This window comes from Loxodonta africana, chromosome X (assembly GCF_030014295.1).
Source record: "Loxodonta africana isolate mLoxAfr1 chromosome X, mLoxAfr1.hap2, whole genome shotgun sequence".
NCBI lineage: Eukaryota > Metazoa > Chordata > Mammalia > Proboscidea > Elephantidae > Loxodonta > Loxodonta africana.
In genome coordinates, this window is record NC_087369.1 from 159133407 (window position 1) to 159155250 (window position 21844).

Consider the following 21844-nt stretch of genomic DNA (forward strand, 5'->3'; position numbering starts at 1 on the left):
GCCTAGCACAGAGTAGATATTCAATAGATATTTATTGAATTAATGTGTTGAAATAGAGAATGAAAGGAATGAAGTATAACTCCAGGAGTTTGGCCCGGAATGATGGCGCCACTTCCTGAGCTAATAATGAGGGTTTTTCAAAATGAGAATTGGGACCCTGGCTCCAAACCTCCAGCTGGAGCTCCTGAGCCATTTCGTCTATTCTTCACTCCCTGTCAGGTCCACGCAAGGCTGTGACAAGTTCTGAATCCCGGGGGTCTGGGTCCACTTCCCTTCCAATGGGAGAGAGAGAGAAACTAGAGGTGGACACAACGGACCCTCTCAGCCTCTGAAACTGAATATGTGACATCAATTTGATAGAAGGCCTACGACTTAGATGCTCCTGACTCTTTGAGTGGCTTCTGGGTCAACAATTGGCCTCCTAGTTCAAGAGACAATATTACAAAGTGCTGTTTTTTTTGTTTTGTTTTGTTTTGTTTTTTTGAAAAGGCAAAAAGAAGGCATTAAATAAAGAGGTCCCCATTTTCCTCATTCCTGCAGATGCCCAACCCGGTTGACTTGTTCGAGTGCATTTTCTGCATTCTTAATAGATAGCTAGCAGGAAACGCCTTGCACGGCAGCGAGAGGGGCAGGACCAAGCAAGGGGAGGGTCTGAAACCCCCGGCTCCTTCTTTGCATGCGCTGAGCTGTAGCGAAGTGGGTCAGGCGGTTCTGGCCAGCTGAGCGCACCTTGTCCCAGAATCTTACTCTGCCTCAGGTGATGGTCAGAAATTAAGGTAAGAGAAGCTGGGGCTTTTTTGAGGGGAGGGGGATGGCAGGCAATTCATCTGGGAAGGAATGGGAGGGCATCACATACTTTGTGCAATGAGACACACCACTCTATCTGGTCCCTGTGGGGCTTTTGTTCCAAATGACCACTGTGACAACCCTTCTAACTTGTGACCCTAGTCCCTAGGTACCATTTTGCAGAAGTGTGGTCCATGCAGGCAAGCTGTGGTGGAGTTGAGGCCAAATTGCTGATTTCAGATTCCGTGTTAAAAGATGTTTGTGGAAGGTTGAAAGTATTTCGACATCCTACTCAGAGCACTTGGTGTCTTTATATTTTGTGCATCGGGGAAGGGGCAGACTGCCTGTAGTGTGTAAATGATGCCATTCTGACTGCACAGCGGGCAAAATGTGGCCCTGGGATATTGCCTGTAAGAGGTTTTTGCTATGAGCCAGGCACTGGGACAGAGACATCTTCTCACAGAAACCTCTCCAGGTGTGCCCCATCCTTTCTCCAGCCTCCTTCACATCCCCTTGCCCTGGCTTCACAGCATCCCTTTTTCCTAAGCCAGGCTCACCCCATCAATTCCTTCCTGAAGAACGCTAGCCCCCACACAAGGCTCACAGGGGGACGGAGCTGCTAACGTCTCTGCAGAGGTGCGGTGAGCTGCAGCTCTGTGCAGGGCTGAACCATATGGCAGTCTTCAGAATTTCAACATCCCTCCAAGGTAGACCCCCTCTGCTGGGATCCGAGTGCAACCAGGGAATTGCTTGTAGCTGGTCCCAGAGAGGTAATGCACGGCTTTCCTTTGAGTGTGTATCTGTGTGTTTGGAAGGGGGAAGGGAGGGTCAGAGACAGCACTTGCGGTTTCTTCTGGACCCCTAGTTACAAACCATCTGAACCTTGTAAGGTGATGCGACTGAAGCATTGCCTCAGACTAGGTCTCTCTCAGACCTGTCCTGCCTCCAGCCAGATGATCTGTGGTCTCTGTGGTATCTACCCAAGGAGCCTAAGAGTTGCTTCAGGCTCTAATGGCCCAAGGTTTCAGCCAGCCCCTTCCCTTATAGCTTCAGAAAAAGACAGTAAAGATCGATTCGATTACAAGCCGTATCAAGCCAGAGCCAGCTGAGAATAGTGGCCACTGACAATTCCGAGAGTAAGATGTGAGTGCTACCAAGGTGTTAAGCAACGCTGGAGGCAGCAGAGAGAGGCTCCCAGGAGAAGCCCCAAGGGGATGCACTGATGTCCTGCCTGCATTCCCTGAGGAAAACAAGATGGCTGGTTTAGGGTCCCAGCACCAAGCCCCGTAGGGGTTAGAGGCCAGACCCCTACATTTGACAGATGGGGAGACTGAGGCCCAGAGAGAGGGAGGGACTATTATTGCCACAGATGGTGGCGAAACTGGGACTAGTGTCCAAGTAGACCATAAGGGATAGTGGGAAGAGGACAGGCTTTGGAGTCAGGGAGATCTGGGTTTAAATCCCAGCTCTGCCACTTTCTGGTTGTGGGGCCTGGGTAGTTTATTATTATTATTATTTACCTTCTCTAAGCCCCAATTACCTCATCTATAAAGTGGGGGTAATAACACTTACTTTGAGGACTATAAAGATTGGAGAAAATATATGTATAGCTTCTGGCACATAGTAGATGTTTTGTAAACTCTAGCTCTAAAAAAAAAAAAGAGCAGCCTTCACATTTATTATTACTTTATCATTCATTACACCTTTGTCCCTGGGTGGTTCAAATGGTTAACACACTCAACAGCTAATCAAAATGCTGGAGGTTCGAGTCCACTGAGGCACCTCGGAAAAAAGACCTGGTGATCTACTTCTGAAAAATCAGCCACGGAAAACTCTATGGAGCACAGTTCTACTCTGACACACACGGGGTTGCCATAAGTTGGAGTTGATTCAATGACAACTGTTTTTTTTAAAAAACACATTATTTGCTTTATTTCCATAACTTCGAGTGTCTGAGTATGTGCTTTTTAATTGAGAAACAATTTACCTACAATGCAATGCACAGTTTAAGTGTACGATTTAATGAGTTTTGATGAATGTATACATCCATGTAGATCCATCACCCTCATCAAGCTGGAGGGCTTTTCCAACACCCCGAGAGTTCTCTCATGCCAGTCAACCCCTACCCACAGGCAACTGCTGTTCTGACTTCTCTCACCATAGATATTGGTGCCTGTTGCGTATAAATGGATTCATACGATATGTGGTTTTTTGTGCTCAACACGTGCTGCTTTCGCTCAACATGGTTTTGAGATTCATCTATGTTGCTATATGGATTGGTGGTTTGGTCCTTTTCATTGCCAAGTGGTTTTCCATTGTATGAGTAGGTCACATCCAGTTTATTTATTCTCCTGGAGATGACATTTGGGTAGTTCCCAGTTTCACAACTATGAATAAAACTGTTATATGAGCATTCATGTACAAGTGTTTGCATGGACATATGTTTCATTCCTCTTGGTTATATGTGCCTAGAAGTAGGATTGCTGGGTCATATGCTAAGCATATGTTTAACTTATAAGAAACTGACAGTTTTTTAAAGTGGTTGTTCATATGTCTTTTTGAAATAAGGATACAAGAGATTCATTTTTAGGTAGTGTCTGGTTATGCTTAGCATGACTATCAGCCAGTGGGGAAGAGAATGGTGGTTCTCAATCAAAGCCTTCTCTAAACAATGCAATCCAGCTATGGAAAAAAATTTTTTTTTTTTTTTTGGCTAAAATGATTCTGAAAAGAACTTTTTTAAAAGGGTCCCTGCTTAATGCCAAATTACTTCCTAACGTCCCCATCATAACCTGTTGACGCTTCTGGTAGAATCATAAAAGACTAGGCTGTAGGATTCATGCACTCGAACCCCTTCCTTCTACCCAAGAGGCAGCAGAAGCCCAGAGAGGCTATGTAATTTCCCCAAAGTTACACAACTGGCTTTTTTTGGAGCTGTGGGAAAAACAAAAAAAAACAGGTCTTCTGACTCTTATTCTGGTATGTTTTCCATGCATTGGGCTTTCTCTCCACCAAGAGGCATTCAGTCACTCAGCCACCATTTACTGAATGCCTCCTTTGTGCTAGGTTCTAAGGATAAAGAAGTGAATAAGAAATGGTTCCAAGAATCTCATAGACTAGAGAGAGAGACAGCCTATTCAACTCTAGGCCTTTTCATTATATTCTAGTCATTTTCATTATATTCACAAGAACAAATAGATTATTCTTGCCAGAGCACCTGGGAGGTCAGATTGGTGGCCAAAGGTAAAGGGACTTGCAGACAAGCTACTTCCCTAGTAAAGAAAGGTCACAGCACGACTCGAGTGCCAACTGTGTGCCAGGTCCTGGTCTGGGTGCAAATGGACAACCTCTGCCCTCGAGGAGCTCGCAAGGTACGATACCATGATGCCATTGATGGAGGCCAAGTTTAAGGCAATTCAGCAAATAGCTATTGAATATCCTCTCTATTCCAGGCACCGACGATACAATGGTGAATAGAGCTTACTATCTTCCAGTGGCTTTCCACCAATGCTGCCACAATATATTAACTTTAAAAAAATTTTTTGGAGGTCTGTATTTGCTCCAGAATATATCTGCCTGGAGGCCTTAGAAGTAGTGTTGTTTGTAATTGCTGGTTTCTAAGATGGGGGGTAGGGGTGGGTGGGTGCAGGACACCGTCGTACATAGATTAGGGTGTCAGGGCGAGTTCGAGAATTTGATGTGCTTTATTCTCTCGCATGGAAGTTGTCAAGATGGAAATCAATGCTTCTTGTGAGAAATGAAATTGTCAAGTAACCACTGGATTGCTTAGTCAAATTCTCGAGGGGCACCCATGTCTTTGTCTGGGGGGATCTACATGTAGTTCTGGGCCCATCTGGACTCGTTCACTTTGGAGGAAGGTACTTTCCCAGGAGGCTATTTGGTCGTAATGATCCTTTTATCCCTCCATTTCATGATACTCTTCTAGTCATGTTGCCAGTCATTCATAAGAGAAGACCCCTTTCAGCACTTTGTAAAGCTTTGTCTTCTTGTTTCCTGAACACTGGTTAGATGAGGCTCCTTGGCTTATCTTCAGACCAGCACAGCATTGTTGTTGAGCTTCCTGGAACTACTCAAGAGCTCAGTGGCTCCATGGGCCCCAGTGAGGACCTGTACTTTGTAGGCACAAACCGCTTGCCTCTAAGGATGCTGCTTATCCTAGCTATAGCTAAGCCTCTTGGAAAAATGATGCCAGTGATATTTTGTATTTGGTCCACAGCTATCATTTGCGTCACCCACGATGGAAGAAACAAAGAAGACTTCCAAGAGTAAACAGAAGCCTATTAAGACCGAGTGGAATTCCCGGTGTGTCCTTTTCACCTATTTCCAAGGGGACATAAGCAGCGTCGTGGATGAGCACTTTTCTAGGGCTCTGAGCAACATCAAAAGTCCCCAGAGATTGAGCCCCTCAGGCCAGAGCCGAGAAGCGACCGGGAGGAATGGTAAGCATGTTGGGAGGGAGGAGGCGGGAATTCCCTGCCTGGGCTAGAACTCAGACCAACTCATTATTACACTTAGAAACGTATATATTTGCTACAGGAAAGTCAAACCATCCAGCACGAAGCCACACTTCCTTCTTATAAGTTTAACGTGATAATGGATACTGTTTAATCAAATTAGTTCACTGATTGCATTATTTCCTCAATTGTGTAAAGTGCTGGGTTCACTGCTCAGCACACAATAAGAGCCTGACACCTGTTTACTATTACCATCATTATCACTATTATTTTAATACTAGTGGCCTGATAGGGCAGGAACACCAAAGAATTTATAATAAGACAAAGTAGGTCCCATGTAGGTGCTCCTGGCCTCCTCTCAACTGATAGTGGAGCAAGGCCAGGGCCAGAGGGAGGTAAATAAAGGATCCTGCTGCGGCTCTCACCCCACCCCAACAGGGTCAGGATGTCCACTGCACTCACTATTTGGTCATTTTTAAAAAATAAACATTTTTACATTCAAAGCAGTTACCATGAGGGAGCTATGTTAAAATGTGTACGTCAAATTATCCAGATTTGGAGGAAGCCATAAAAATGAAGCTGGCAGTGGGACTTTCATGGGCCCTAGATACTTTTGCCTTTGTGGGCCCTTTCCTCTATAAAAAATATAAAAAATTCTATTTTATGACTGTGTAAGTATAAAGATGAATGTACTCTAGGTTGGATTCATTTTTGTATATTCAATTTTTTTTTATTATCATTATATTCATATGAAGTCCCTGGGTGGTATAAATGGTTAATGCACCCAGCTGCTAACCAAAAGGTTGGTGGTTCAAGTCCACCCAGAGGCACCTCAGAAGAAAGACCTGGTGATCCGCTTCCTAGAAATCAGCCACTGAAAGCCCTATGGAATACAATTCTACTCTACGTAATTTATGGGGTCCCCATGAGCTGGAGTTGACTCCATGGCAACTGGTTTTTTTGATCATTATGTTCATTTTTTCCTTCTGATTGTGAAAGAAGTTAGAACATTTTCATGGACCCATGAAAGTATTTCTGGGCCCTAGGCACTGTGTCTCCTGGGCCTCATGTGGCTCCTCTTTACTTTTATGAAATGTACAAATAGATAGACCAGAGTCTAGTTGATTTTACCGGCTGTTTACTGCTGTTCTCAAACAAACGTGTTGAACACTTTGCTCTCATTGAAGGATGTACATGCCTCCAAGTGAGGTGCTTTGTGCACAGTGGACACGTGGGACCTCTTTCCAGATAACACCACCCTGGTTTTGCTCTTTGTGTCAGGACTCAGAGTTGGTGTGTGTCTGATGCACTTACCTTTGCAGAATTTACGTCTCTCCTAGAAATGTCTTTTCCAGTCAGGTGATGCGATTTTCTCAGAGAATTTTTGAGGTTAAGTGAACATGTGGAAGGGTGTGTGGTAGCAGCAGATACAAAAGGAAATGATGTTACAGTGGGTACGAAAGGTGGGTGGAGGCTGGGGAGGTGATGTCCAAGGGTGTGTTGAATTACCAGAGCACGAGAAGGAATGGCTATGATCTTGAGTCATTTAGGGGTTTGGCATGTGCTAAGAGCTGAGAAATGAGCTACACGGGATCCAGAAGATCTAACTGGCTCCTTGGAAGGATAAAAATTCCCGGACACTTCATTCAGGGGCAAGTATGCTGACTTTGGCTATTTGACTCTTTGGTTTCTTATTGCTGAAAATATTGGCTTGGATTTATGACAGTTGCTCCCTTGTAAGCACCATCAGTCCATGGTCCCTCACTTCTTCTATCCTACTTGCTTGGTATATTAGTTTCCTAGGACTGCTGTAAGAAAATACAACAAATTAGGTGGCTTTAAAGAATGGAAATTTATTGACTCACAATTCTGGAGGCTAGAACTCCAAATCAGGGCACTGGCTGTGTTGATTTCTTCTGAGGCTCTGAGAGATAAACCGTTCCATGTCTTCCTTCTAGCTTCTGGTGGCTCCAGGCATTTCTTGGCTTGCAACTACAGCATCACATGGCATCCTTCCTTTCTCTCTGTCTCAGTATATCTTTTTTTTTATAAGGACACCAGTCATATTGGACTACAACATAGCCTACTGTAGTATGACCTAGATAACCTAGATGATAACATCTTCAAAGAGAGAACCTATTTCCAAATAGGTCACATACACAGGTATGGGAGTTAGGACTTTAGCATATCTTTTTGCAGGGACACAATTCAATCCATAACACCTGGTAAAATTGGAGCTAAAACCAACTCTTGAACTATTGCCTAATTCGTCTGCTTTATTTTGCAGCAAAACTCAAAAGTGGTATTTAGATGCACTATCTCTTCTTCCAAGGAGCCCTGGTGGTACAGTGGTTAAGCGCTCAGCTGCTACCAGAAAGGTCAGCATTTCAAACTCACCGGCTACTCCTTGAAGAAAGATATGGCAGTCTGCTTCTGTAAAGATTTACAGCCTTGGAAACCCTACAGGGCAGTTCTAATCTGTCCTATAGGGTCACTACGAGTTGGAATCAACTTGATGGCAACAGATTTATCTCTTTCCCTCCCCCCATGCTCTCTTGAGTCCACTTCACTCAGACTTTCATCCTCATCACTCCTTAAAACCACTGTTATCAAGGTTAACAGTGGCCTCGCCTCCACTTTCCAAATCCCATGGTCCTTCTGTCTTCATCTAATTTGACCTATCAGCCACGTTTGATTGCACCGTCCTCTTGGAAACGCTTCACTTGGATTTCATTACATCACACTCTCTTGGTTTTTCTCCTACCTCCTCGGTCACTACTCCTTTTCAGTCTCCTTTGCTGGATTCTCCTTCTCTCTCCAACTTCTAAACATTCAAGGGCTCTAGGACTCAGGTCTCAGATTATTTCTTTTCTGTGCCTAAATTCAGTCCTTAGGTGATCTCTTCCAATCCCTTGATGTTAAATACCATCTATATGCTGATCTATTCCAGATGTATTCCAGACTGGATTCCAGATCTATATATCCGAATATCTACTTGATACCTTCACTTCATAGGTCTAATAGGAATCTCAAACGAAAGAGGTCCCAAGCTGAACTCTTAATCTTCTCCCCAACCTGCCCCTCCTGCAGTCTCCCCCATCTCAGTAAGTGGAAACTGTATCCTTCCAATTGCTTAGAGTCATGTTTACATCCTCTGTTTATCTCACACCCCATGTTTAATCCTTTGGGAAATTCTGTAGGTTCTACCTTCAAAATATACTCAAGATCTGACCATTTCTCCCCACCTCTGATCCTATCACCCTGCTCCGAGAAGCCATGATCTCTCCCTTGGATTATTGCAGTAGCCTCCTAATTGGTCTAACTGTCCTAGCTCCTCTTCAGTCTATTCTCAACACAGTGGTCAGAATGATACCATTAAAATGAAAGTCAGATCATGTTGCTCATCTGTTTAAAACCTTCTAATAGCTTCCTGTCTTAGTTATCCAGTCCTGCTGTAACAGAAATACCACAAGTGGATGGCTTTACAAACAGAAACTTATTCTCTCACAGGCTAGGAGGCTAGACGTCTGAATTCAGGGTGCCAGCTGTAGGGGAAGGCTCTCTCTCTGTCAGCTCTGGGGGAAGGCCCTTGTCATCAATCTTCCCCTGGTCTAGGAGCTTCTCAGTACAGGGACCCCAGGCCCAAAGGACACGCTCCACTAGTAGTGCTTCTTTATTGGTGGAAGGTACCTCTCCTCTCTGCTTGATTCTCTCTTTTATATCTCAGAAGACACTGATTCAAGATACAACCTAATCCTGTAGGTTGTGTCCTGCCTCATTAACATAACTGCCTCTAATCCTGCCTCATTAACATCATAGAGGTTAGGACTTACAACATATAGCATAATTACATCAGATCACACAATGGTGGCCAACCACACAATAATGGGAATCATGGCCTACCCAAGTTGATACACATTTGGGGGTGGGGTGGGCAATTCAATCCATAACATTTCCCATCTACTTGGAATCAAATCCAAAGTCTTTCATGGGGTCCTACCTCATCTGGGTACCTGTTATCTCTCTGATCTCATATTCTACTACTTCCCACCGCACTCACTCCACTTCAGCCTCCTTGCCATTAGTAAAACATACCACGTAAAATCCTGTCTCAGGCTCTTTGCACTTGGTCCCCTCTCCCTAGAATGCTTTTTCCCCAGATACCTGCATAGCTGACTCTTATTCACATCTCCATCTAAATGTCACCTCTTCAGATAAGCCTTCTTTGAACAACCTATTTAAAAAATAGAAGCCCCCCAAGCTGTGGTCTCTGTATTCTTACCCTATTTTATTTTTTCTTCTTACCCTTTGTCACCATCAGACATATGTTTATGTGTTCCTTCCTTGTCTCCTTTCTCCCTCTTGACTCTGAATTCCATGAGAGTAGATACTCAGTCTATTAAGTGCTGCTATGCAAGTACCTAGCACAGTGCCTGGCACATGCAAGGCACTCCATTAGTATAAGTTGGATGAATGAATGAATAGAATCATAATTTGCATCACAGAGTATTGATGTCTGCCACCTATGGGGTCTCCCTAGAGAAGGAGTGCAATGGGGTGTGTACACCACTTACTAACCAGTGTGATCTCAGGGCACATCACTTCACCCCTCTGTGCCTCAGTTTCCTCATTCAAAAATGGAGTTTTATTTAACTATAAGAGGGTGGCTTGTGAAGAGCCAATGAGATAATGAACATGAGTGCTCAGTCCAGTGCCTGGCACACACTAAGTAATTACTATGTAGGTGTTAGTGATTTTCGTGACGGTGATACATGTATTTTTCGATGATCTGTTGTTGTTAGTTGCTATTGAGTTGACAGCATCAAGTTGACTCATGGTGACCCCATGTATAACAGAATGAAATGTTGCCCAGTCCTGTGCCATCTTCACAGTTGTTGGTATTCTTGAGCCCATTGTTGTGGTCACTGTGTATTTTGAGTGGCTTCCAACCTAGGGAGCTCATTTTCCAGCACTACATTGAACAATGTTCTGTTGTGACCCATAAGGTTTTCATTGGCTAATTTTCAGAAGTAGATCTCCAGGCCTTTCTTCCTCGTCTGCCTTAGCCTGGAAACTCCCTGGGTAACCCTGCTGGTATTTGAAATACTGGTAGCATGGTATCCAGCATCAAAGCAACATGCAAGCCACTACAGTACGACAAACAGACAGACAGGTAGTGGTTTGAAGGATTAGGGTGGAAATAAGGACTTAAATTAGAAACATTAGGATTACAGAGCAGCAGGCCTCTCCTGTAGGCCTCCAGTTTTCCGGGGCATTCTGCTGTGTGGCAGCTGTATTGTTTCCTTTGCCCTCTGACTTCCCCCTGAGTCTTTCAGGGAAGCCCCTCCCCACTAAGGGAACTTGGACGTAGATGGCATTAGGGACACCCATTCATGCCACGTTTCCCAGGCCAAACAGAGAGGTGGCCCTCTTCTCCCTGTACCTTCTTGAAAGTTACATTTTCCCTGTGGGAATCTCACAAATCCTTTGACTAGGAAGCTGACGTGGCCTTCACAGAGTGCGGGGTGGGATAGATAAATGTTTGTCCGCTGATTGCGCAAATGAAAGACTGTTTCCCTCAAGGCCTCTCTTATCAGTTAGGAATCGAGTTTCTCAGAGACTCTGCTGTCCTGGGGGAGGGCCTGTGAAAGGAGACTAGCCCCATAGCGGTGCTCACTGAGGGTGTTATGTGACATACGTGCAGCTTCAAAAATAGTGGAAATCCAGAAAGTGTCCTTTCATTTCTGACCGTCAGCATCCTCTCAACTCCTGCAGACCAGCACCTAGCCTCCAGGCCACAGCCAAGCCATGCCCAGGAGAACAGGCTCCCCATTCATGGGCTCCCACCCCCGGTTTGCCCACCTTCTAAGGGCACTCTGTAAAACCACCTATGCAAAACCCAAGCACACAGGCCCATGTGCCTAGGAAATGCAACCGAAGTCCCTGGCTTCCTTTTCCAAATCAAAGTTATTTTTTATTTACTTATGTAAATTTATACTGGTCACACTTCAGTAGAGAAAACAGAAGTTAAAGGTACCTTTGGTTATTTCCCTTTTCAAAGGACATTGGGGATTTCAGAGCTGGTAACTCAAGAACCTTCAGTAACTACCAGTTCTGGGGGCCACAGTCTGGTGTGCATCCCACCCCCAACTCAGGCCCTGAGCCCAGCCTGGGCCAGACCACATTGCTCGAGGGCTGCTGGGAGAAGGCAAGAGGGTACATACCTGTGTACCCAGAGGCTTTTTATAGCTGATCTCAAAGGATCCCACCTTCTTCTCTCCCCACCTCCCATATGCCATACTCAAATGGGGGTGGGGAAGAAATGCTAAGGGTTTTAGGGTAAGTATCTACATGGAATATAGTCATGCTAGTTGTTTATGGCACTTGTGAACACTGACAACTTCGTGTCTTCCTTTTCAGTAAGGAAGGGGGATTGGCACAAACATATATTGAGCCCCCACTGGGTGCCAGACACCATGCTAAAATCATTACCTTATGTCTTAGTCATCTAGTGCTGCCATAACAGAAATACCACAAGTGGATGGCTTTAACAAAGAGAAATTTATTCTCTCACAGTCTACGAGGCTAGAAGTCTGAATTCAGGATGTCAGCTCTAGGGGAAGGCTTTCTCTCTCTGTTGGCTCCTAGGGAAGGTCCTTGTCATCAATCTTTCTCGGTTGTGGAGCTTCTCAGTGCAGGGATCCTGGGTCCAAAGGACTCGATCTGCTCCTGGCACTGCTTCCTTGGTGGTAGGATATCTCCATGTCTCTCTGCTCACTTGTCTCTTTTATATCTCGAAAGAGATTGGCTTAAAACACAACCTAATCTTGTAGATTGAGTCCTGCCTTATTAAAAAAAAACTGCCACTAATCCAACCTCATTAACATCATACAGATAGGATTTACAACACATAGGAAAATCACATTAGATGACAAAATGGTAGAAAATCACACAATACTAGGAATCGTGGCCCAGCCAAGTTGACAGATATTTTGGGGGCACACAATTCAATCCATGACTCCCTAGTCTGGAGTAGGGAGGCAGGGCCACCATGCAAGGATGGAGTGTAAGAGGGGTGGTCTGTGGGGTAGAGTCAAGCTCTTCAGAGCCTGAAGGTGCTTTCTGGAGGGTTCTGGGGCACCTAGAAATGTATGTAGGTGGGTGTGAGTGGTTTCTCTGCATTTGTCTGGGTGACAGCAGAGTGGCTTGCCAGTTTCACCCCGTGGGGCAGAATGGGAAATGGGGACTAGCACACCCTAGGCAGACCCCAATCTTAGGACAGAGGCCCTGCGAATTATGGAGGCATGAGTGGGACTAAGAGGAGGGTCCAGATGCTGACGATTGGAGTATATGGGGTGGAAGTCTTTTGTATTCCTATTGAGGGAACACTTCAGCCTGTCTCAAGTGTTCCCAAATCACAGGGCTCCTCGCCCTCTCGCCCTCTCTCTATTCGCTAATGTGGTTTGGGAGTTTGAGAAGGTAGCATACGGCCTCTAGGAGTGGAGTGCAGCAGGCCTGCGTCTGCTTACCACCCTCCCCTGGGGCTCCTTCCCCCACCTCCAGAGGTAACCAAGAGAGGGCACGTGGGTAGTAAGAGTCACTGGGACCACTTCTAGTAGCAGCAGTAGCCTTGAGCCAGTCCAGGCTATGCCCTAGGAAACTACCAGCTGGCCACAGGGTGGATGGGCATGGCCGCTGGAGTAGTTGGCCCAAGAAGCCCGTGAAAATGCAGTCCCACCAAAATTCAGGGTCTCCCCTCCATGGGACACCAACACCCAAGCCTGGTCAGGACAGGTGGATTTCCGGGCTCCCCAAGGCCCACCATTGGGTTGCTATGAACTTGGGATTGGGACATCCAGTTCCTCCCAGTATCTTTCTGTTCACACTGTGCTCTGGTGTAGTCGGTAAGCAAACTGGACCTTGGAGTGTGGCACGCCACCTGCTCCCCTTAACGCTTCAGTCAGAGAATCCCGGGAAGGAAGCAGTTAAGAGAAATATTCAAAACACGCTGGGGCCCTGCCTTCCACATTTCAGGCAGTCAGTGCCTAGGCCATATTTATGAGATCTGTAAGGCCACTTCAGATGGAAACCGCCCGGCTGGCAGAAGCTACGGGTTGTTGTTGTTTTATGCTTAGGACATGCAGTACCCTCACTCAATATGAAGTGCAGACAGGGATTAGACCAAATCAGCTTGATCTCTCTATTTGTGCCACACAGTGCCCTAATTGCTACTGCCTGCAGATAGCAATTTTTAAAAGCAGCATTCACCCTCAGGAGCAAATTTAATGTTTCCTTGCCCATGTTTTCATTAGAAGAGGCCAACCATTGCCCGTGGCCCATTGTGAAGGATATAATACGTTGGCCAGGATGTCTCTGGCACGGGGATAGAGCTCATTTTGCGTTTATTATCTGTATCACAGGCAAAGCTAAAGTGGTGGGTAGGGGTGCTTCAGTACCACTGGGTAGGCTGCTCAGACATTTTTTCTCTTGTTCAGAATCCAGTCAAGTTGAACATTCAGGAGAGCTGGGGGAAGTGCACGTGGAGGGGTAAGGGGGCCAGTGCACCAGACAGCCTCTCCAGCCCTCAAATTTTCCTTTGCTTGCCTCGCCCACGCCTACCCCCTCTACTTTCATTAGCTGGAATATATGAGAGGCTCCAGGCTTTAAGCACCATCTGGCAGAGCTCACTCCCTCCTCCTCTCCTTTCTGAGTGGGTGTTGAGAACGGGGAAAACATCCATCCATGTCATGAGCTATTGTAGACTTTTTGAGACCTCAGACTCAGCCACTATTACAGGCACAGAGTAGTGGCTGTTCCACCAAAGGAGACCCCATCCCCATCAGCCAGCCCACATGAACTTTGCAACAATAAACTGTGTCACCCCTTGACCCTGAGCATTTTGCTTTTACAGGATGAGGTCCAGGCAACTACTTCCCACCCATCACTTATGGCTCAGATCCCTACTTGACTAATACCTTGGTTCAGTCTCTTAACATCCCTGTGCCCTAAATTCCTCCTGAAAATGAGGTTTCAACACCTAGAGTTGTGTGAATGACCAACATAGGCAAGCACTAAACACTAGTTCTGTGATTTCCTATTTGGTGTATTCAAAACACCAGCTATAAAATAAAGCAAAACAGCAACAACCAAACACAAAACACCTTTGATCAAACAATTCTACTTCTAGAAAATTTACCTTAATTGTTGAAACTAAATGGACAAGGGTGCAAAATGTGTATACAATGATGATCACTGCAACGTTGTTTAATACAATTGAAAAAACAGAAATGACTGAACTGTCTGCAAATATGACATTTGTTAGTAACGTTACCAAAAAAAAGTTCCTGTGGAGCTGATTCTGACTCATGGCGACCTCATGTGTGTGAGACTAGAACTGTGCTCCAGAGGGCTTTCAATGGTTGGTTGTTTGGAAGAAGATTGCCAGGCCTTTCTTCCGAGGTGTCTCTGGGTGGACTCAAATCTCCAACCTTTCAATTAGCAGCTGAACGCATTAACCATTTGCACCACTCAAGGGATTCCATTAGTCATTCTACTACCTTATAATGGAATATTTACTGTGTGGCTGTTTAAAAAGCTGATGTTTGGCTCTCATCGTTGCCATGGAAGTATATTCAGAATATTTTAATGATGAAAAAGCAGCTTAGATAACAATATGTGTTGTCAAAATAATGCGTACATGAAGAGAAAAATATCCTAGAAAGAAGTGCATCCACGTGGTTGTCTCTGGATATTATAATTAAGGTGATATTTTTTTCAACTTTTCTACATTTTCTTCACATTAAAAAAAATAGTATGAAATGGTTCACAACTTGAAGAACGCAATCAATGTCACTGAATTACACAGGTAGAAGCTACTGAGTTGGTGTATGCTTTGTTGTGTATGTTTTCACACACACACAAAATGATGCAATAAAAAGTAGTATGTATTAACCAGAAAAAATTAAGCTACTTCCAGTTTGCAAACAATAAATAAATAAACACCTGCTACGGCTGTCTAACTGTCCTCTAAATCTTTTCTTCCCAGATACTGACATGTCTCCAAATCAATGGCATTTATCTTCTCAGTGGAGAAAACCACAGCCAGAAGGCTCTCCTGCAAATGGTGCAGCCAGCTGTGGCTTGAATGCATCTGGTTCCAGCTCCATGGCTGTGGATCCGTACCCACTGCCCCTGACCGGGAGCCCTTCTGCGCAGCCTGGAGAGCTGTGGCATTTCTCCTCCCTAGCCAGCCCCAGCTCCCCAGAGCCTGGCTACTCTCATGCCTTCCCTGGTGGCTCCCTGGTTCCAGAGCCTAAGCCTGATGGGAAATGTGAGCCCCTTGTAAGTCTCCTCCAGCAAGAAAGATGCCTGTCCTGTCCTCAGGAACCTACCACCAGTGAGGATAGCAACTCGGCCCAGACAGCTGGAAGAGCAGGAGTGCTCCTTGACCTGCCTCCTGACTCCACCCACTGTAAGGACTCACCTACAGATACCGGGAGGGTCGCCCCTGATTGGTTGCGGTAGAGAATTAGTTGGCATGAGACACGGGACCAAGACGAATTCCTGCCACTCCAGACTGCTGAGGGACGGAATGCTCTGCTTAAACTTTCCGTACAGCTTTACTAGGCTTCACTGGGGGAAACCCTGGTGCCATGGTGGTTAAGGCTGCTAAGCAAAAGGTCAGAAGTTCAAATCCATCAGGCGCTGCTTGGAAACCATATGGGGCAGTTCTACTCTGTCCTATAGGGTCACTATGAGTCAGAATCGATTCGATGGCAACGAGTTTGGTTTTTGTTTTTTTTTTTTTAGACTTCATTGGCATTCACAGTTTAATGGCTAATGGGTTACAAAGATAGGCAGCCAGACGGACTTGGCTCAGAGTATTCACCCCAGTCTGTTTGACTTAGCCTTACCCTAGAGAAATGATGAGCCACCAAATAATCCGTTTGCAAAGCAGAATTCTGTGACACACCTACAGATTCGCACTCAAGCCTCCAAACAGGTTGGCAACTTGTGCTGATGCCAGGATCCTGGGCAAAAACAAGGCAGTCTATACCAACCATCTGCTCCACACATTAAAATTCAAAGTGACTGGACAGGCAGCCCCAGAGCTGCCTGACTGTGAGCAGCTGGGTCCTGCGCTCTGGGCTCCCCTTCTCTGTTTCCCTGGGGTTCCTGCTCCCTGACCACTACCTCTCCCTCTGAACCTAAAATGCCCTTGAGGCTTACTCACTCCTTCCTTCACTCACTCACGTGACAAATATTTCATTAGTGCCGGAAAAAACCCATCGCCAACGAGCTGATTCTGACTCATGGCAACCGATGTGTGACAAAGTAGAACTGCTCAATAGGGTTTCCTCGGCTATAATACTAATGGAAGCAAATCTCCAGGCCTTTCTTCTGCGGTACTGCTGGTTGAGTATGAACCGTCAACCTTTTGGCTAATAGTCTAGCACAAACCGTTTGCACCACCTGTAAACCCATTGCCATCAAGTCGATTTCAGCTCATAGCGACCCTATAGGACAGAGTAGAACTGCTCAGTAGGGTTTCCGAGAAGTGAATGGTGGATTCAAACTGCCGACCTTTTGGTTAGCAGCCTGAGCTCTTAACCACTGGACTACCAGGGGTCCTTGCGCTGCCCAAAACCAAAACCAAACCCATTGCCGTTGAGTCAATTCTGACTCATAGCTACCCTATAGGACAGAGTAGAACTGCCCCATAGAGTTTCCAAGGAGGGCCTGGTGGATTCGAACTGCCAACCTTTTGGTTAGCAGACATAGCTCTTACCGCTACACCACCAGGGTTTCCTTGCACTGCCCAGGGACCTTTAATTAGTGCCTACTCCATGCAGAAATGTCCATCAGGAAACAAGACTCTCTTAGTAAAAGGACGAGGGTAGAATCAGCCTGATTTATAATTTCACCAAAGAAACAACCCACTCTGCTGCAAGATTTGCCTTTCATATGAAATGTTGGTGATAATATATATTTTATAGTTTCACAGGGCCAAGTCAGCTTCCTCTGGCACTCTGTACTCCGGATTAATTTTCTTTTGCAGCTTCCCAGTCCATACGTATCTGTGCTTCTAGTCTCCCATAGGAGCCCTGGTGGCGCAGGTTAAGTGCTGGTTAAGTGCTCGGCTGCTAACTGAAAGGTCAGCGGTTTGAACCCATCAGCAGCTCCTTGGGAGAAAAATGTGGCAGTCTGCTTCCATAAAGATTATAGCCTTGGAAACCCTATGTGGCACTTTTACTCTGTCCTACAGGGTTGATACGTTGGAATTGACTCGACGGCAGTGGGTTTTATGGGTAGTCTCCAAGGCCTGAAATCGATTCCTGGAAGCTGCCTCTCCTCTGCACTAAGCATAGAGTACACAAAGGGCCTGTTCAGCACACCCTAGCTAAGCCAGGCATTCTGCTCCATCCGAACATCGAAAACAAATTTCCCATTAACATACCACTCCATCATTTTCAAGGTTTGATTAGGGATGTACTTAAAGAGTAAATAAAAAATGGCATGCCTGGGAAACCTGTGAGAATTCCCACCAACTATTTTTCAAAACTCTGCTCCTACCAGATTCAGAGGGGAAACTGACCCAACTGAGTTTGTATGTGTCCTGTGCGGACACACAGTAGAATCCTGTTTCGACGGTTGGTTAGAACACAGACGGCTCAAATCATTGCCTCCCTAACATATCCATTCTATACAGCTCAACTTCATTTCAGCAAATATTTAGTGAGCATCTACTATTGCCAGGCACCTAATGGTGAAACGATAATGCAGGGATTATCCTATTCCCAAAAACCCTAGACACGTTCGCAAACCAATGTTTATCGCCCAAGTCTCAACTGCTATGAACTCTTCCCTCTCTCCTACTCATGCTGACATCTCTCGTACTAACTGGTGACTGGCTGCCCAGAATCTGTTGAGGAGGTCAGCAACCCGTAATCAGGAACACGGCCTCTAAGAAGGGATCATGGCCCAGGGGCCTGAAAAACAAAAGCATCTCTGTCTTTGTAGACTCTGATAGAGAAAATACACCAGGTCTCTGGAAACTGAGGGGCAGGCAATTTGGGCCCTGGTGGCCCAATGGTTAAGCACTTGGTTGCTAACTGAAAGGTTGGCAGTTTAAACTCACCAGCTGCTCCGTAGGAAAAAGATGTGGCAGTTTCTGCTTCTTTAAAGATTTGCAGCCTTGGAAACCCTACGGGGGCAGTTTTACTCTGTCTTAAAGCATCTCTATGAGTCAGAATCCACTCAAGGGCAATAGGTTTGGTTTACATGGTACTGCTGAGGTCTCTGGGTGGCACAGTTTTCGCTCAATGACGAACCTAAAAGTTGGTGGTTCGAACCCACCCAGCAGTGCCACGGAAGAAAGGTCTGGTGATCTGCTTCTGTAGAGATCACAGCAACAAAATCCTATGGAGTACACTTATACTCTGTAACACATGGGGTTGCCATGAGTCAGAGGCTGACTCCAAGGCAATGGGTTTGGTTATCCTGGTGTGGGGGGATGGGGAGGGATGCTATTATGCACTTTCTAACCCAGCCCCAGGGATTTCATTTCCAACCATGTTTTCTTCTTCTTTTCTAGATAAAAAAATCCATTTCTCCCCAAATCGTGGAGCATCCAGCGCCAGCCTTGCAAATGAAAGTAGGTATCTGGTTTCTACCTTTGACAGTGATTCTCTGTAACCTGAGAAGAAAGTTGAGTGTAAAAAACCAATGACCAGCAGCTGAAAGGGCATTTCAGCTTGACACCTTTTTATTTCTTTAGTATTGCTGTCTTCAGAATTTGTTTCTTCTTAGTCTCAAAGAGGCCATGCACTTCGCATCTTGTAAAATTTCTTACACATATTCTTGTTTTGCTCTAGAAGCAACTCAGCTGAGTTCTTTTACCAAAGCCTGACCGACCGAGGTAACCAAGGTGACTCAGAAAGTTCACAAATTCATGGGGATTAGCTTGATCTGTCCCAGATATTCAGTGTTCTGCTTAGTCCGTGGGGCTACCCCAGGACACTGCAGCCAGGGAAGATACCGACTGTGGCCCCAGGCCAAAACTCTGGGCTCCACACTCAGTTTGAAAGTGGTGTCAGTAGGAACTTTCGAATAAACACAATCTGAGTGGGATGACATGAGGAGCCTCATGGCCTGGGTTCAAATCCTAACTACGTTACTTACTGAAAACCCATTGATGTCGCATTGATTCCGACTCATAGCAACCCTATAGTACAGAGTAGAATTGCCCCATACAGTTTCCAAAAACAGCTCATGGATTCAAACAGCTGACCTTTTGATTAGCAGCCTGAGCTCTTAACCACTGCGCCACCAGGGCTTCATTACTGACTAGTCCAGGAATTTGGTCAAGTTTCTTAACCTCTCTATAGCTTAGTTTCCTCATTTGTAAAATGAGCATAAAAATAGCATTCACTTCACAGGGTTTCTGTGAGGATTAAATGAAATAATATATGTGAATGCTTAGAATGAAGCCTGGCACACAAGAAGCCATCCAAACGTGTAAGCCTTTAGTTTATGAAAGTCAGGATTACAATGTCTCTCAAGTAATTGTTAATAGTTTATAGCTTTTTTTAAAAAAATTGCAAGCCTTGTAATTGCTGATAAGTTCCCACGTCATATCGTTAGTAGGCCAAAAATAACAGTTATTGGGCATTGACTATGAGCCAGAGATGGCATCCATCACCCTGCTCAGTCCCCTAAGTAACTTTGTGGTATGTGTATGTTCCAGGTGCCTTACGCAATCTCTATTCACTAAGTAGTGATTGTCTTAGTTATCTAGGGGCCCTGCTGGTGCAGTGGTTAAAGTGCTTGGATGCTAACCAAAAAGTCAGGGGCTCGAACCCGCCAGCTGCTCTGCAGGAGAAAGATGTGACAGTCTGCTTCCATAAAGATTCATAGCCTTGGAAACCCTATGGAGGCAGTTCTACCCTGTCCTACAGAGTCACTATGAGTCGAAATCAACTTCACAGCAGTGGGTTTGGTTTCAGGTTAGTTATCTAGTGCTGCTATAATAGAATTAGCACGAGTGGGTGGCTTTAATGAACAGAAATTAATTTTCCCACAGTTTGGGAGCCTACAAGTCCGAATTCAGGGTGCCATCTCTAGGGGAAGGCTCTTTGTCTCTGGAAAAAGTCCTTGTCTCTTTTCAGCTGGTTTCTAGGTTCCGTGGTGATCTTGATGTGGCGTGACATCTATCTTCCGCAATCTCTGCTTTGCTTCTTCACTTGCTCGATCTGCTGTTTTTATAGCTCAAAAGAGATTGACTTAGAACACATCCTGCACTACTACTGCCTCATTACCATAACAAAGCCCAGGCCCAAACGGGCCCAGTGGTTAAGTGCTGGCTGCTGACTAAAAGGTTGGAGGTTCAGGCCCACCAGCTGATCCACAGGAGAAAGATGTGGCAATCTGCTTCTGAAAAGATGACAGCCTTGGAAACCCTATGGGGCAGTTCTACTCTGTCCTATAGGGTCTTTATGAGTTGGAATCAACTCGATGGCAACAGGTTTGGTTTTTGTTTGTTTTTTGTTTTTAACTACCTACAATGGAAGTGCTATTTTCATCCTAATTTCACAGATGGGAAAGTTGAGGTATAGAGAGGTTAAGTAAATGTGTTCAAAATCATAAAATAAATAAGTGCCAGGGTCCATTTTCTCTGATTCCAAATTCCTGGGTCTTACCAACTAAACTAAAGTGTTTCTCGACACAAGAATAATTCAACTCTACTGCATACGGAGACATTGCTTCTTAAACAAAATAATAACCAGTAAAAACAAATAGTTGCTATTGGGTTGACTCTGACTCCTGGCAGCCCCATGTGTGTGAGAGTAGAACCGTGCTCCACAGGGTTTTCAATGGCTAGTTTTTTCAGAAGTAGATCGCCAGGCCTTTCTTCCAAGGTGCCTCTGGGTGGACTCAAACCTCCAGCCTTTTGTTTAGCAGCTGAATGTGTTAACCATTTGTACCATCCAGGGACTCCAACAAAATAATTGCTAACATTTACTGAGCACATAGATGCCAGGTACTGTTCTAAGGGCTTGACATGTGTTTAACTCACTTAACCCTCGCCAGAAGCCTGGGAGATAGGCGGCATTACCATCCCCATTTAGCAGATGAGGAAGAAGGGGCTCAGAGGAGCTAGGTAACTTGCCCAAGGTCATACAGCTCGGGAGTGGTAAGACCAGGATTCAGGGGCTCATCTGACCCCAGAGCCAGCTTCTTAATCATCATGCTTTCCTGTTTTTCAGGGAGCCAGGCTCCAGAGAAAAGTCAAGGTCTGTTCTTTTATTGAACTTTCATTTGAAGAAGAAAATTCTTTTTTCTAAACCTGCTCCTGATTTTCCACTGTGAATCCACAGGGTCTAGAGACATCACCATCCCTTTCTGCTTCTGCCACTAATGAACATTAGGTCAAAAGCAAGTTCATGCTTTACCCAAAGTCGTATACTTTTCTTTCTTGACACCTAGGCCCTACAGCAGGGTTTTCAAACTTGCTAAGTGAATTCCAAGCATATAAAATGATGAAGAGATCTGTTAGGGATGGGAACAGAGAAGCCCACCTCCTT

The 21844-nt window shown here is 45.3% G+C and overlaps 1 protein-coding gene across 1 annotated transcript; it reads left to right on the plus strand.

Annotated features, from left to right (window-relative positions):
* The first annotated feature begins 629 nt into the window (after nt 1-629).
* Nucleotides 630-18956, plus strand: VGLL1 (vestigial like family member 1). The gene is made up of 4 exons (XM_003420508.2): nt 630-776; nt 5024-5246; nt 15307-15732; nt 18856-18956. Exons 2-4 carry the CDS (start codon nt 5045-5047, stop codon nt 18954-18956), a joined length of 729 nt encoding a protein of 242 aa, XP_003420556.1. The 5' UTR covers nt 630-776; nt 5024-5044.
* Nucleotides 18957-21844: the final 2888 nt, after the last annotated feature.